The sequence below is a fragment of the Ipomoea triloba genome, chromosome 8, assembly GCF_003576645.1.
Source record: "Ipomoea triloba cultivar NCNSP0323 chromosome 8, ASM357664v1".
NCBI classification, from domain to species: Eukaryota; Viridiplantae; Streptophyta; class Magnoliopsida; order Solanales; family Convolvulaceae; genus Ipomoea; species Ipomoea triloba.
Genome location: NC_044923.1, coordinates 18,257,482 through 18,274,631, shown reverse-complemented (window position 1 = coordinate 18,274,631; position 17,150 = coordinate 18,257,482). Strand labels below are relative to the sequence as shown.

At 32.1% G+C, this 17,150-nt stretch overlaps 2 protein-coding genes across 2 annotated transcripts; both read right to left on the bottom strand.

The window, feature by feature from the left end:
• Positions 1 to 5,196: 5,196 nt before the first annotated feature.
• LOC116027069 (serine carboxypeptidase-like 45) lies at positions 5,197 to 10,373 on the bottom strand. Its single transcript, XM_031268495.1, has 10 exons — positions 10,211 to 10,373; positions 9,920 to 10,024; positions 9,729 to 9,821; positions 9,528 to 9,620; positions 8,185 to 8,273; positions 7,555 to 7,824; positions 6,744 to 6,880; positions 6,557 to 6,649; positions 6,271 to 6,388; positions 5,197 to 5,379 (listed from the first exon to the last, which is right to left on the bottom strand). The coding sequence occupies exons 1-10, from the start codon at positions 10,371 to 10,373 to the stop codon at positions 5,197 to 5,199; spliced, it is 1,344 nt and encodes a 447-aa protein (XP_031124355.1).
• A 2,628-nt stretch (positions 10,374 to 13,001) lies between these two features.
• On the bottom strand, positions 13,002 to 14,991 carry LOC116027068 (serine carboxypeptidase-like 42). Its single transcript, XM_031268494.1, has 5 exons — positions 14,986 to 14,991; positions 14,578 to 14,714; positions 14,382 to 14,474; positions 14,117 to 14,234; positions 13,002 to 13,184 (listed from the first exon to the last, which is right to left on the bottom strand). Exons 1-5 carry the CDS (start codon positions 14,989 to 14,991, stop codon positions 13,002 to 13,004), a joined length of 537 nt encoding a protein of 178 aa, XP_031124354.1.
• Positions 14,992 to 17,150: the final 2,159 nt, after the last annotated feature.

Genomic DNA, 17,150 nt, shown 5'->3' with positions numbered 1-17,150 from the left:
TAGGATACCACACTCCTCAAAAAACACAAAATACGCCATCAACTACTGTTATGAAATATTACTGCCAAAATAATATTTCAGGGAAAATAACAAGCCCAAGAAAGGAAAGGGTTTTCGGGTAGGTGATAAGTTTGAGTCGTGTAATCACTACATTGTCCTTAAAACCTTATTTGCTGCTTCTCAAGGTATTAGGAGCGTTGTAGCCTAGGTTTCGCATGATAAAACAAGCTACGGCTTCAAGTTTGAGCACTCAAACTATGAAACCCGACGAACAAGAACAAAGTTTTGAACACAATAGGCAAAGAAAGGAGTAGAAGCAGAGTTTTCGAGAAAGAAAATATATTTCGTTGTATATGTAAATCTGCTGCTTCTACTATCAACTTATATAGGAGTTGAAGGATTAAATAACATTTAATCGTGACATTAATTTGATAATAAAATCAAACTTATAACCCCGGCCTGTCACTACTTGAGAATTAATTCAGAAATTACATGAATTGTAAATTAATTTAGAAATGATTTGCACCTCTGCGCGCAAGAGAGAATCTCTATGCTATACAATTCAATTAGCCTTAGAAAGACTCTTGTATAAATAGTGGTGCAAACCAATGTGGGACAAAAGGTACTTTAAAGCTTTTTGATGGCGATTTGTCCTCAATTAAATGAAATATATTGGTTTGATTCCATTAGTCTCGAGGCACTTGAGAACATTAATTAAAGAAATAATGAAAACATATGTAAACTTATAAATAATTAATAGTTATTATTAATATAGTGATGTCAAGTATTTACGTATATTTTATATGTCATATATTAATAGGTGTGTGATGGAAACAAGCATGCTGAGTGGAAAGGAACAAAGTCGTCCACCGAAATGGATTACATGCTCGGTAAGTACTTCATACACTTTGTAAAACTACATATATCTTATTGTTTTTTATTAAAGAAACTCAATTATATTGTAATTCAAATGTAGTGTGCCAAACAAATTAAAGAGGAACTACCGAATGCGAATATTATGTCATGAAATTCGGGTTGAAAATTGTTTCCACGCAAGCATACAAAGGAATGGATATATAAGTCAAATATTTAATAAAATATCTTTCTCCTTCAAAATTTTTAAAATACTAGCTTATTGATTATTTATCTCTTTTCAACTTTGTAGAGCTTGGAGAGATTTGGAAGATTGTCCTACAATCAATAAGATATTGATGAAGCTAAGTTAGAGACATTGGTCCAAGTTTCTTATTGATGAATGAGTTAATACAATACTTCTTTAGTACATTAAATAATTGATATTGATAATTTCAGTTTCAAATTATTATTATTAATTAGTATCAATGGTAGAATTTACTAGCTTGATTAATTGTGATATTTATTAGTTTGATTAATTAAGAGATTTATTAGCTTGATTAATTGTCAAATATTATTATGAATGTAAAATTGCACAGGTTTTGAATGTTGATGTAAATTGTGAAATTGCACAGGTTTTGAAAGGAAATTAAAGTATAAAAAAATTAATATTTAAAAAATATATATACAATGTCAGTTTTTACTTTTTAGCAAAAATCGACATCATATGTTTTTTTTTTAAATTTAATTAAAACATAAGAAGATGTCAGTTTTTGCTAAAAACCGATGTCGTATCATTTATTGATTACGTTTGTCAGAATGACGTCGAAATAAAACCATTGTCATTTGTCTCAAAAAACTTATGTAAAAATTGTCATTTGTAGTAGTGTTTTCCAGCCAGAGGGTGTGTTTGGTTGGGGAGTTTTGCCCCTACTATAGGTTTTGATATCCATTAGCATGTTTGTTTGTCTACTTTCTTTATCTTACTATTATAATCGAATCTTTTAGTAATTACAAAACCGGCATATTGCCCTTTTACTCATCTACTTTTAAACAATGTAATAATAAAAAATAAGAGAGAAAAAATAAAAATAAAAATATCATTGCCCATTCATTATATATATATATATATATATATATATATATATATAGAGAGAGAGAGAGAGAGAGAGAGAGAGAGTCATGATCAGGTGCGGCCGTGCTCTCTCGTGCGGTCGTGCGGTTCACACCACTCAATGTTACGAAATACACCACTCAATGTTAAGAAACACACCACACAAATATGCATTGTGGTGTGTTTCTTAAAATTGTGGTGTGTTTCATTGTATTTCATTGTGGTGTGTTTCTTAACATTGAGTTGTGTATTTCGTAACATTGAGTGGTGTGTGACCGCACGGCCGCACGGGAGAGCACGGCCGCAATTGAACCAAAATCTATATATATATATATAAACATAATAAGTCTCAGTTAACGTTATATACCTCATTTATGTCCATGTTTTTAGTGCTAACTATTTTGTACATTGTGTTTTTAGAGTTGCACTATATACAATTTTTTTGGACAAAATTACCCTTACCGAGATAACTTTCGTTATCTTTTCCATTACAAAGGTGAACCATTTCTCTGTCCATTTTTTGGAAAATGAACCAAACAACAAAGATAGATTTCTTCTTTGCAGTCAAATACAATAAAGGAAAATGTTTTCTGGAAAATGACTCATTTTCTAGAAAACATTTTTCAGAAATCATTTTTCTGCTTTCCAAACACACCCTAACTTTACCATGCACATACATATATCCACCATATATTTTCTTATATTCTTTAATGATAATAATATTTGTAGACATTATATAATATAAATATTTTTTTTCATATAGGTTTTAATTAATAAGAATTTGTTAGTTATTTTTTAAAATATAAATATTGGGCATATGTTTTTGCGCATCGCGCATAGAAAATACTAGTATATATATATATATATATATATATATATATATATATATATATATATATATATATATATATATATATATATATATATATATTTGTTCAAATGCGGCGGCGAGCTCTGGTGAGGTCATGCGGCCTAATCTGCACCGTCCAATTTCATTAATCCTACTGAAATTTGCGTATGTTTAAGTGCGGTTATTATGGTAATTTTTGTATTTATATTACGTGAATTGGAATGGTGCATTTTAGTACACAGTGTGGTGCGTTTGAATACATGCTGTGGTGCGTTTTATTACGTATGTTGGTGCATTAACTGTGTTGTGGAATGGTGTGTTTTAATCTATTCGCTGGTGCATTTTCATACGTAGAATGATGTGTAACTATGTTGTGGAATGGTGTGTTTTAATACGTCGTCTGGTGTATTTTAATACATTGAATGGTGTGTATTTTAACACGTGTTTCTAATAAGTGTGGTGCATTTTAATACGTAGAATGGTGCATATTTTAGCACATGTTTTCTAATATGTGTAAATAGTGTATGCTTATAATCTGACATGAGGCACGTTGTGGTACATTTTAATACGTAGAATGGTGCATATTTTAGCACATGTTTTCTAATATGTGTAAATAGTGTATGCTTATAATCTGACATGAGGCACGTTGTGGTACATTTTAATACGTAGAATGATGTTTTTTATTAAGGCTGTGTTTGGCAGAGCTTATTTAGGAGCTTATAGCTTATTTTAAGCTACTAATNCGTAGAATGGTGCATATTTTAGCACATGTTTTCTAATATGTGTAAATAGTGTATGCTTATAATCTGACATGAGGCACGTTGTGGTACATTTTAATACGTAGAATGATGTTTTTTATTAAGGCTGTGTTTGGCAGAGCTTATTTAGGAGCTTATAGCTTATTTTAAGCTACTAATAAGTTATAAGCTTTGTTTGGTAATGCTCTCAAAATAAGCTAGTAGCTTAAAATAAAAGCTTATTTTGAAACGCTACTTCAAGTAGCTTTTCAAAAATAAGCTAGTAGCTTCTCAACTTTTTTCCATCTTTATCCTTATTATTTTAAATAAATGATATCATTTATCCCTCCCAATTAAAACTCTTTTGGCATTTTTTTCTTCAATATGTTTCCCAATTAAAACTCTTTTGGCATTTTTTTCTTCAATATGTTTCGTTGTAATTTTAATTTGAGCATTTTTTTCTTCAATATGTTTCGTTGTAATTTTAATTTGATAATTTTTTTCTTCAATATGTTTCGTTGTAATTTTAATTTGATATTTGTGTTTGAACAATAATTTTTGTATGAACTAATTTTATGAATTATAAACATTTATTTTTTACTTTATATATTTTTAAATATATGTTCTTACTTTATATTTTATTAAATTATATTGATTTCATTATTTTATATTTTAATATGTAAACAAACCTATTTAAATTTAAAATTATTTAACTTTTATGTAGATGTCCTTTTTAGTCTTTTTACATTTATCAACTTATCAAAAAGCTAATTTTACCAAACACTTTTAAGCATAACAGCTCTTCAGATTTCAGCTTCGAACTTATAGCTTTTTAGCTTTCAGCTACTTTTCAGCTTTCAGCTACCATTTCAGCTGGGTTTACCAAACATAACCTAAGTATATTGATAAATTTTAAGTGAATAGGTGCATTTGGTATATTGTGTGAAATGGTGTGTTTTATCGAATCTCTGGTGCGTTTTAGTAAGTAGAATGGTGTGTTCTGTAACATATATATATTGCGCGTTGATTTGATGAGTTGATATGATCTAATGGCTGAAAATAGGCCGCACGGCCACACCTGATCATGACTATATATATATATATATATATATATATATATATATATANTATATATATATATATATATATATATATATATATATATATATATATATATATATATATATATATATAATTATTAGTCTCTCCGTCCCATTTTATGTGTCTGATTCGGTTAATGAGGCTTGATTGAAGTTATTTTTAATTCATTTTTCATAATATTAAGTTTAGTATTGTTATACAAAATTTATATATTTAGAAATTATGTACTATTAAATACAAAAAATCAAATTTAAAAATAAGAAAAAATTAATAAAGAAAATAAACAAAGAAAAAAGAGTTGATTGGATCAATGAATAGTAACTATGACAGATAACATGAGATAGAGAGAGTATTATACATAAAATTTATTAAAAGTTTGGAGTAGAATAGTTGATTGTAGTGAGTTTTGATTACAAAAGGTTTAGGATCAAACCTTGTTAGCTATATTTTGAAGTTTTTCTCTTTTTCCCACCTCTATTGACCGAAATTTCTGGCTCCACGTACCCCTGTTTCTACTCATAGTATAAATGCTTGAAAACAAACTAGTAGTTGGGGTCAGTTTTGGGTAGTGGAGTTCCCTTGAGAAATGACTTAAAAAGTGTGAGAGCTTCCGAGGGAGATGAAGATGGCACAAAATGAGCTCCACCTCTTACTGTTGCAAATGTCAAATTTCCCACCTTTTTACATCCACCCAATTTTCCGTATGTTTGACTCCATCCTCCAATCTACAAAAATCAAAACAAAGCATATGGAGGTTGTGAGTTCGAGTCTCAGTGGAGACGATATTAATTCTTTGTGTTTTAGTAGGTTGAGAAAATAGTTATGAACATATACTACATTGTAATAGAGTCAGTAGTACTAAAAAAAAAAACTTACCTTGTTTTAATTTTTTGTTTATTGCATTTTGTTTTGTTTTAAGTTTTTTAAGTTTTTCAAGTTTCTTGAGTTAGGTTAAGGCTATGTTTGGCAAACATAACTGAAAAGATAGCTGAAAGCTGAAAAATAGCTGAAAACTTAAAAGCTATAAGCTCAAAGCTGAAATCTGAAGAGTTGTTAAACTAGCTGTTATGCTTAAAAGTGTTTGGTAAAATTAGCGTTTTGATAAGCTAATAAATGTAAAAAGACTAAAAAGGACACATTCATACAATTTAAATAGTTTTAAATTTAAATAGATTTGTTTATATATTAAAATATACAATAGTGAAATCAATATATTTTAATAAAATATAAAGGAAGAACATATATTTGAAAGCATATAAAGTAAAACAAAATGTTTATAATTCATAAGATTAGTTCTGCAAAAATCAATGTTCAAACACAAATGTCAAATTGAAATTACAACCAAACATATTGAAGAGAAAAAGTCAAAAAAGTTTAGCCAAAAAAGTTTTAATTGAGAAGGGTAAATAATGTCATTTCTTTAAAATAATAAGGTTAAAGATGGAAAAAAAGTTAGGAAGCTACTAGCTTATTTTGAAACACTATCTAGTTAAAAAATAAGCTCTTATTTTAAGTTACTAGCTTATATTAGGAACATTACCAAACAGAGCTTGTAACTTATTAGTAGCTTAAAATAAACTATACGCTCCTAAATAAGCTTTACCTAAGTGGTATACCTGCTTGCCATCATACCAAGGTCCATTCATCTCCAAAGTGGTGAGCTTCAAGCGTCTAGCAAGCACACTAACAAGTATCCTAGTGTGTGTGACAGGAATCCTTAAATCTTGATCTCCACTGGCCCAAACGTGAGGGAGCGTGTTAGCAAATAATATATATAAACATAAATGTGTAATCCAACTATCAGTTTAGACTTTTAGTTGGAATGGAGCACATGTTTTAATTCCGACAATGCATTTTTTTTCTCTCTATCTAATATATGTATCTGATGTCATAATAATGAACCTGTAAATCAGAACTTTGATATCCTTCTTTAGAAGTTTTGACAATGTTGGCAATATGTCAATAGCAAGGTTGTGCAACATTGTATTCCTATTCCTGCATTTTTCATACTTGATTATAGATCGAGTTTTAGCACACAATTACAAGTGATTTCAGACACAATAAGAGAATAGGTTACAAAATACAATACCCATGAAGAGTAGATTTCCAAGGATTTTGCAAGTCAGTTGTATTGGCATGTAAAGCTTTCTGAACATCTGGCCTGTTCATATATTGATCTATCCAATCACGAAGGCATGGATCATCCTGGGCTCTTTCAGTAGCAAGCTGTGCATGGCAGAGAAGAAACAAACAATTAAGATTGAATATATATAGGATTCAGTTCTCGTGAGGTGGAGTGTTTCCCGTGTGGTTGTGTGTTTGATTTAGGTGCGTAATTTTCTTCTTAAGGTCTGTAATTTTTTTTTAAGGTGCGTGATATGTATGCTTAAGGTGCGTGAGTTGTTGGAACTTAAGTGGGCCATTTTAAAACATTAGGTGTGTGGTTTGTGTTCTTAAGGTGCGTGACTTGTGTACTTAAGGTGCGTCGGCCTAAAGTTTTAGGTGCGCCTGGTTTGTGTTTTTAAGGTGCTTTGTTTGTGTGCTAATGTGCGTGATTTTTGTACTTTAAGGTGCACCATTGTAGTGCTTAAGGTACGTAGCCACACAACCGCACGGGAATCCTTCTTCGCACCTGAACCATTCCTTATATATATATAGGTCAGTGTTCCCGTGAGTCCACCCTTTCCCCGAGTCTGTGTAGACAAATCTAGGACATTGAATACTTGAGATTTGGCTAACTTTGCAACTGTGCACTCTACTTGCATAGTTGACAAAAATCTAAGTCATTCATCTCAAGCACTAAATGAGCTGGATGTGTCTACACATATAACAGATGGACTCATTTGATCACTAGTATATGTGTGTATTGAAAGTGAATAACTTAACTATTGCTAACTTACATAACGTTGTTGAGATGATGAAATTGAGGAGAATTCGCATGATTGAGAGAGTAAATTTTCCTGATCCGTATCGTCCCCAATTTCCTCCGAAATCATAACATCTATATCAGAGCAATATTCAGACAATTCTCCGTTTAATAATTCGTTAACCATTCTTGTTGCATTACACTCTTTCTTCTGCAGATGGTACAGTTCTGTAGAAATGATTCCGTGGTACCAGAGATGCTCAACGTTAGATAAACTCATCTTTTCTAGAAGTGGGTTCCCAAGCTGAAAATATTTTTTATTGAAAAAACACAAAAAAAATGAGTTCTAGCTTGAACGAGAGACGATCAGAATGAAGAAAATCTCATATGATTTTTTTGAATGTAACTGTGTTTTCACTGTAGATTAATTCTCTCGCTGAATTGTAGCACCTCTAAGGGTTAAGGTCGGCTGAATTGTAACACCTCTAAAGGTGAAACAGGCTTAGAAATTTAAGATTGTTCTATATTTAAAACCAAAGATTGATCCTTTATCCTTTGATGGATGGATAAGTTCCTTCCACTCAATCACACAATTCACATTAGAAAATTACATATGATGCAGAAGATCAGGAGGAGAATTGATGGAAGGAAGCAACTAACTCACAACAATTCCTTTCAGCTTTATTGGTCTGATATGTTCCGGTTTTCTGTTGTATTTAAGTATTAATGCAGCAAGTTGTGGTGCCAAGTGACCTACATACAAACCCATTTCCAAGATTATTGATATATATATATATATATATATTAGCGTTCAAATGCGAAAGAGGCTTTAGGTAAAAAAAATATGATTAAATCTTAACCATAAACCAATGTTTATTATATCTTTTGTCTTCTTTTGCAATAACATATAACCAAGTTTTAATGAATTTGTGAGATTTACAAACGATTTGTAAGGATAATTGCTTCAATAACACTTAAGTTGAATAACTCTCCCTTTTTGGTACAATAATTGCTTAGATTGCATATCTTTGTGCCTTCGAGTGCAAAATCTTATCCTTCGAGTGCATATTTTTGTGTCTTCAGGTGCACACTTTTGTGCTTTCAAGTGCACAATTATGGATTAATACTTATTATAGTTATATATTGTCTTCTTTTCAACAATGTATAACTAAATTTCTAATTAAATTTGTGAGATTTACAAACGATTTGTATGGTAATTGTTTAAATAACACTTAAGTTGAATAACAATGTATGTATGTATACTGTAATAATAATAATAAAAAAAGGTAAGTTATTCCACTTAAATATTATTGAAGCAATTAGTTATACAAATCGTTTGTAAATCTCACAAAGTTTAATTAGAAATCTAGTTATACATTGTTGGAAAGAATGCAAAATATATAACAAATACGCCTAGAATCGTGCACTTGAAGGCAAAAAATTATACACTTGAAGGCATAAAAATGTGCATTTGAAGGCCAAAATTCTGCACTTGACGGCAAATAGATGTGCAATTGATACAATTTATGGTACCAAAAAGAAAAGTCATTCAATTAAGTGTTATTGAAGCAATTACACTTACAAATCGTTTGTAAATCTCAATTTTTACACTCAAAGGCACAAAGATGTAGACTCAAAGGAGAAACTACGTATTGAAATATAAAACAAAACAGATGCAATTGAAGGCATGAAAAGATGCAAGGAAAAATGTGCACTCGAAGAAGAAAAAATGTGCACTCAAAAGAGAAATTGTGTACTGAAGGCTGAAGCCTGAAACATAGCATATGCACTTGAAGGCATAAAAGATGCACTTGAAGAATAAAATGTGTACTCAGATACAAAGACAATCTGACCTACTCAAAATTACAAGAATGCCATCACGCATTTTTTTTTAATTCATCTTCAATCTGGATGGTTGATTTGGACTATATCTATGGTTAAGATTTATTCCTATTTTTCTTTTTAACTAAAGGCATAAAAAAAAATGTAGTGTAGTGTAGTGTTTACCTCCATAACTATCTCCGGCAATGTAAAAATCTTGATTTCTGTATTCAGAATATTGAATAAACCACTTTCGAAGAAACTTCATATTTTCACGGGCTGCAGCATCAAAATGGCAAACAAATTAAATAAAAACACTAAATCTAATTTAAACATACAAAGTGAATAATGTTGTGATCCAATTCAAGTAATTGGCACCATACGCACCTGTCATGGTATCACTCCATATTTTGTAGTCTGAGGTTGTATTCGAGTATGAAAATGCAACTATTGGAGAGTCTACGTATAACATGTTCGACTCTGCTCATTTAATTTCAACATCAACTTACTCAATATATACATATATTCGTGTAAAAATAAAAACCATACATATACAAAACAGAACGTTAAATAGTTACCTAAATTCCAAGAAAACTGGTTCTTTGCCAGCTTCCCATCTTTTGTCGGCCTAAATGGACCATGTTCGTAGAACATCCCAACAACAGCAATGGAACAATCATGGGCTGATTTTAACACATTCAAAACTGTTAGGCGCGAAAAGTTATAACTAACAGCGAATACGCAACTTTAACCCTTTAAGTCTTTTACTGATCTTTGCTTACCTCTTATGAATTCTTCAACTCTTTTACGAATGGCATTAAATTAAAATAAATATGAGAAAAGAAGAGAAGAGAAGTTAGCATATATACCTCCCCCTAGCCAAAGTGTGAGCGGCTTTGAGAATCTATCTTCGGTTTGGGCTTCAGCAAAATAGTAGAATAGAGCTCTGCCACGAGATTTATCGGTAACAATATACCCCGAGTACTGATTGAAGTTCACACCCGAGGGCTGGCCCGGGAGAGAATCTATCATTTCACCATTCCTTATTGAGATGGAACATAATGTATTGAGCAACAAGAACCATAAGAAAACCATTATTTTTTAATGATATATATGATGAAAGTGAAGGCCTAAGTTTTTAATCACCTATATAGCAATGGGATTATATTTGATTCTGAATATTAACAAGCACATGGATGGTTAAGTTTGTTAGGAGTTTCTTAATTATTATACACACATAGAAAGTGTGGGGCAGAAAATATGGTGTATGGGACAATAGATTAGATATGATGTTTTTTTTTTCTTTGTTAGTAGTTGATTATACAAATTAAACAAGAAAGAAGAACAGAATGATAAAGACTAAAATAGCGTGATTTCATAGTATTGTACTATAGTTGATGTTGTCCAACTTGCTTCACTTCTATTAAAAAAAATACATTTTATTTGGTCAGGTTGTCACCTTAGACTTTCATTTATCACGTACTGGGTCTATTTGGTCGTATGTCCAAAATAACCGACATTAAAAGGTATTTTTGTAGTAGTGGGTTTAACCAATTGCTCTAAATTCTGGGGCTCTGATCATCCCTTGTAAAATGGGTTAGACAAATTGTTTTCATATTATTGATTAATTTTATGGCTAAAAATTAAAACTTATTTAAAAAATTGGTCCAAAATAATTTGATTTATTTTAGGAATTAATTTATAAAATACAAGTGAAAACGGAACGATTTGGGTAAATGGAAACTTTGAGTCTGTGTGTAGCATACATTTTCTTTAAAACCTTATTTGTTATATCTAAAAGGTGTTAGAAGCGTTATAGCCTATGTTTCTCATGATAAAATGGATCTTACAACAAATTAGTTGAGCATTCAAACTAATTTTTCTCCGGCAAATTAAACAAGAACAAGGTAGAACACAAGATTCACAAGATTTTTAGAAGAGGAAGAACAGAAGTTTGAGAGATTTAGTTCCAGAGGAGAATCTATAATATGTGCATGTAAAACATTTGTTCATCACCACGGTATTTATAGGAAAAGGTGGTCAAATTATCATTAACGTGGCAATTAAATCTTATTTAAAATCTATTTGTAACCTCCCTAACAGACCATCAATTCAGTAAATAACAACGGATGTTATAACAGTTACAACCGTTATAATTTTGGAAACTAACGAGTAACGAGAACTTAATTACCCTCTGATGGTTTTGTCGAGACCGGGTATACAATAAACCTGGTATGGAAGTACAGAACATGGTAGGAAAGTAATAAGTATTATTGCTCGGGGTACTAGGCTCAAAAAGTATGTAAAAAGTTTGATATACCGGACCAAACTGGCAGCCCAAAGAATATATAAATAATATAAGCTATCTCCCCAACGGGGGACTAAAAATAATAAAGAATGATATTGTAGCTAGTGGGAATCGAACCATGCAAGTGCTTAGCTTGGGAGTTAGGACCACAAGCCAATGAACCAAGAGGGATGTACTAAGTCCGTAAGGACAGCCCAGGTGGTAAGAGTGCTCTATCTACAGCCGAGAGGTTGGAGGTTCGATCCTCAAACCCTTGGGTCTGAGCCGGTCAATTATGCCTAACCTAGGCTGGTTTACCTCATCGTGGTTCTTTGCCGGGTAGGGTCACGGGGCGAGGAGAAAACCTTCTTAAAAGAAGAGGGATGTACTCCCACCAAGTGGGGCAAGAGTGCCTTATACATTGTTGAAGATCTACTTTTGAATGGTTGAAAAATGTACGGCATCACTAATTAGTAATTAGAAAAAAATAAAATGAAAAAAATAAGAACATGACTAATTAGAAAAAAAATAAAATGCAAAAAATAAGAACATAGTTTGGGGGCGGATGTAGCCAAGTGGATTAAGGCGTTGAATTGTGAATCCACTATGCGCGTCGTTCGCCCGTCGCATCTTACTTAATGGTTAGGTGCGATTTTTGTAATGGAGCTCATAAGAATAATCAAATATAATCAAATATATGATAGAGATAGATATATATGATAGAGATAGATATGTTTGTTATGAAAAAAAAAATATAGATAGATATTATGATATGGACCTTCAATATTGATCATACATGTGACCCTCACTACCTGAATGTCAATGACCTCTACACCCGTAAATAGAGTATTCTACCTTCTTGAAATCTCAAATACTAAATAAAGAATTAGAAATTTATACATCTAATTAAATTTTAACTTACCACATATTGTTTAGCGCCGTTATATTACTGAGTATCTTTCCTTTTTTTTGAGTACTATTGATTCTGTTACAATGTAGTATTTATTCATTATATCGTGTTTGTGTATATGTATTATGAACATTGATATCCACGATATAACTATTGAACAATGACATATGTAGTAACTCATTACTTTCCACTCCGGAGCAATGGGAGCAATTGCCTTTAATATACATAAATGATTTATTATTATACATGAAGTTTATTGAAAGTTGAAGTAACATAATTGGTTGGTAGTGATGAGTTTTGATTACAAAAGATCTAGGATCATCAACCTTGTTGATTATATTTTGAAGTTCTTCTTTTTGTTCCCATTGACCGAAATTTCTGGCTTCGCCTCTGATCTATTTTCACTCATAATATAAATACTTGAATACAAATATAAGGGTTAGTATTTCGGCAATGCCACTAGCTAGTGGTCGGAGTGATTTTTGGGTGGTGAAGATCCCTTGAGAAATGCCTTAAAAAGTGTGAGAGCTTGCGAGGGAGATGAAGATGGCACAAAATGAGCTCCACCTCTTACTGTTGCAAATGTCAAATTTGCTACCTTTTTACCTTCACCCAATTTTCCGAATGTTACACTCCATCCTCCAATCTACAAAACCCAAAACAAAACAATTAAGCTTACCCATTTTCTTTTATTTTTGGTCACTCTGGTAAATGATTAGCTGATAGCGGTTAGCAGTGTTGTAAAAATCTCGCCTAAGACCGATTAATCGCCGCCTAGGCACTAGGCGTCGGTCGACCGCCTAGCGTATCATCTTAAATGGTGGTCTAGGCGGCTGGCCGGCTGGGCGACCGCCTAGGCCGCTTAGGCACTAACTGCCTAGGCCTCCTAGGCGCCGACTAGACCTCCTAGGCACCGACTACGCCACCTAGTCGGCCAATTAACTATTGTTCTTTTTTTAATGGGTTATTTCACTGAAAACAAAATCGTTTTGAGCGAAATAACCCTAAATTGTACTAACTCTATATATTTTTGGATTAATATTTAATTTTTTAGTATTAATTATTAAAATATTATATAATTTATAATTATTAATCTTTAAAAATTAAAAATACTTAAACAAATTTTTTAAAAATAAACAATAAAATAAAAAAAATACATGGGCGCCTAGGCGCCGATTAATCCCTGCTTAGGCATCCTAGGCGCTCCTCGAGTGGCCGAGGAGCGCCTAACGTTTTTTTCAACTATTGCGGTTAGCTTATTGGGTTAGAGGAATAGAGGATATGATTTTAATAACATTAGTTGATTGTAGAAAGGTGTTTGGTAAATTAACTATTAGCTTATAGCTGTTTGGTATAATTTCTTTTTTCAAAAAGTTAATTGTAAAATTTGTTTTGAGCAACTTTTTAAATTTTAACATGTTGGAGTTACAAAAAGTTTATTAACCAAACACTTATATTGACTTTTAACAAACTCAAACAGCGCAGCTAATAGTAGTTAAACAAGCCAAAATTGACTGATAAGTTAACTATTTTTTGTCTGTATTTTTCAAGTTTCTTGAGTTAGGTAAAGTGGTATACCTGGTTGCCATCATACCATGGTTCATTCATCTCCAAAATGGTAAGCTCCAAGCGTGTAGCAAGCTCGTTTGCAAGTATTCTAGTGTGTGTGACAGGGATCCTTAAATCTTGATCTCCACTACAACATAGTGTAATTATAATTATCGATTAATAAATAACTTAGGCAATGGCATTTATATATATATATATATTTCTCTCTATCTAATATATGTATCTAAAAAAACAAATAATCTAATAATATGTATGTAATGTCATAATAATGAACCTGTAAATCAGAACTGGGATATCACTCTTTAGAAGTGTTGACAATGTCGGCAATATGTCAATAGCAAGGTTGTACAAATTGGTATCCCTATTCCTGCATTTTTCATAATTGATTATAGATCGAGTTTTAGCACACAATTATATTACAAGTTATTTCAGACACAATAAGAGAATAGATTACAAACTTAATTAAATACCCCTGAAAAATAGAATTCCAAGAATAGGGAAAGGCAGTTGCATTGGCATGTAAAGCTTTCTGAACATCTGGCCTGGTTATGTAGTCATCTATCCAGTCAAGAAGGCATGGATCAGCCTTGGCTGTTTTAGTAGCAAGCTATGCATGGCAGAGAAGAAACAAACAATTAAGTGTTAAAAGTTTGAATAATAAAGTTGGTGATATCACCAATATTTTTTTTTAAAAATCTAATATATTCTATTTGATTTTTCCAGATGTAAAGTTGAAATTGGTACTCAATTTTCTCTCAAACACTTGTTATCATATGATCCAATATATATATATATATATATATGGGTTCTCGTGCAGTTAGGTGTGTCAGGTGCAATTGTGCTGTGAGATAAGAGCCACTGATCTTTCATAAATCAACGTCCATCATTAACCATGATTAAAAAATGCGGTGGCAATTTGGTCTTTTGACATCTAGGTCAAATTTAAGGTGCGTGATTTTCTTTTGTAAGGTACGTAGTTTGTGTGCTTAAGGTGCGCCAGTTGTTAAAACTTAAGATGCATCGGCCTAAGGGTTTAGGTGATTGGTTTTCCTTCTTAAAGTGCGTCGATCTAAAACTTTAGGTGCGTGGATTTTCCTTCAAAGTGTGTTGTTTTCCTTCTTAAGGTGCTTTGTTTTTCTTCCATTGTTTTCCTTCTTTAAGTTGCGACATTTTTTACAGTTTGCTTCTTCAATTGAGGATACATTTTTTTTTTTTTTTTTGCAGTTCCAAACCACAACTAATATTCTTTATAAGATTTTCTCTAAAAAACATATTTATGTTAATCCAGCTTAAGATCTGTAGATTCGAAGCTTAAAATATATCACCGAACCTGAACCCTCCCATATATATATATATATATGGAAAATTGTAATTTATGCTCCTCCATAATATGTTATCAATGTTGTTGAATCAAAAGGTTGATCACAATTGTTTGGCAAAAAGAAATCCAATTCAAGTCAGAAAAAGGAGTACACCAAGATTAGAAATCAAATCCCAAACAAACTAGGAATAACACCAATACTGTTTTGGTTCTGATTAGTTGGCTATTTAAAGGACCTCTCACCATTACACCATTCACGAATTCCCTAGCTAATATTGTGAGGCATAAGAGAGTTTGAGAGGATTCTAAATTCCCCTAGAAAGTAGTACATGTGTTTAGGTTACAATAGATTAGATAGGAGAAGATCAATCTATTGTGTAATTTCTGGTCCCAAAACTATGTACTTTGAATATTAAGCTTTTAGTGGATTTAGGCAAATTCTCAAGACTGAGAAGTGTCTCGCAGAATAGGGGTTTTCCCAAACTGCGTTATCAAGTCTCTTGTGTTACAACTATTGTTTTAATATCTCTGTGTGCTGCGCATTACATTTTTCAATTGGTATCAGAGCCAAACTGCTTAAGTTATTAGTAGGATCCTAATGGAGTTTCCCAGAGAAGGACTATCAAATAACAGGCCACCAGCCCTAAGTGGTACAAACTATTCTTATTGGAAAGCTAGAATGAAAATCTACATATTAGCACAAGGAGAAAGAGTATGGAGGGCTGTTGAAAACGAATGGAAACATCCCCTTGATGACAATAACAAAGCAAAAGGTCGTGCTGATTGGAGCGAAGAAGAACTCAAAGAGTTCGACTATAACTCAAAAGCTATGAATGCCATCTATGGAACCGTGAGTGAAGAAACATTCAAACTAATCGCTGCTACAAATGTAGCAAAAACAGCATGGGATATATTGTGTGATCATCATGAAGGAAATTCAACAGTCAAACAATCAAAACTACAAATGGTCCAAACTCAGTTTGAAAATCTGAAGATGGAGGAAGAAGAAGATATCACACAATTTAATGGAAGAATACTAGAAATTGCTGGGGAAGCCTATAACTTAGAGGAACCCATTCCTGAAAACAGGTTAGTAAAAAAGGTATTGCGATCATTACCAGAAAGATTTATGATGAAAGTAACAGCTATTCAAGAAAGCAAAGATCTCAATACCTGCAAGTTAAGTGATCTAATGGGAAACCTTAAAACATATGAGCTTGAGATGCTGCAAAACAAAAAGCCTAATGGCAAAGGAATAGCCCTTCAATCAAAACAAGACACCAACTCAGATGAAGATACTGAAAAAATGGAAGAATCCATTGCTTTGTTGACAAAAAACTTCAACAGAGTTCTCAAGAAATTTAACAAATTCAGAAATAAGAACAAGAGTTTCTCAAATAATCAAGGGAGTCTATCATTTGCACAAAACCAATCCGTCAATTCCAAGAAGAAAGGGAATCCAAACCTTGATGGAATACAGTGCTATGAGTGCAAGGGATATGGACATATTCAGTCAGAATGTCCAAATTACCTAAGGAGGAAGAACAAAACATATGTAACAACCTTGAGTGATGACTCAGATAGTGAAGAAGAAAACAACACAAATTTTGTGGCCTTTTTCACAAATCATGAAGGCGATGATGAATCAAAGGAGGACATGCAAGATCTATTAAACTCGTATACACAGCTGCACGCCAAGTGGGAAGAAATCATCAAAGTAAA

What these genes read in the sequence shown, in the direction of transcription:
- LOC116027069 (XM_031268495.1), bottom strand. Translation starts at nt 10,373, where the DNA reads ATGATAGATTCTCTCCCGGGCCAGCCCTCGGGTGTGAACTTCAATCAG. An exon ending in TGCCGGAGATAGTTATGGAG is followed by an intron (nt 8,274 to 9,527) that starts GTAAACACTACA and finishes GTTTGTATGTAG; the next exon opens with GTCACTTGGCACCACAACTT. An exon ending in TAAAGCTGAAAGGAATTGTT is followed by an intron (nt 7,825 to 8,184) that starts GTGAGTTAGTTG and finishes AAATATTTTCAG; the next exon opens with CTTGGGAACCCACTTCTAGA.
- LOC116027068 (XM_031268494.1), bottom strand. An exon ending in TGGAATTCTATTTTTCAGGG is followed by an intron (nt 14,475 to 14,577) that starts GTATTTAATTAA and finishes TGAAAAATGCAG; the next exon opens with GAATAGGGATACCAATTTGT. An exon ending in ATCCCAGTTCTGATTTACAG is followed by an intron (nt 14,235 to 14,381) that starts GTTCATTATTAT and finishes ACTATGTTGTAG; the next exon opens with TGGAGATCAAGATTTAAGGA.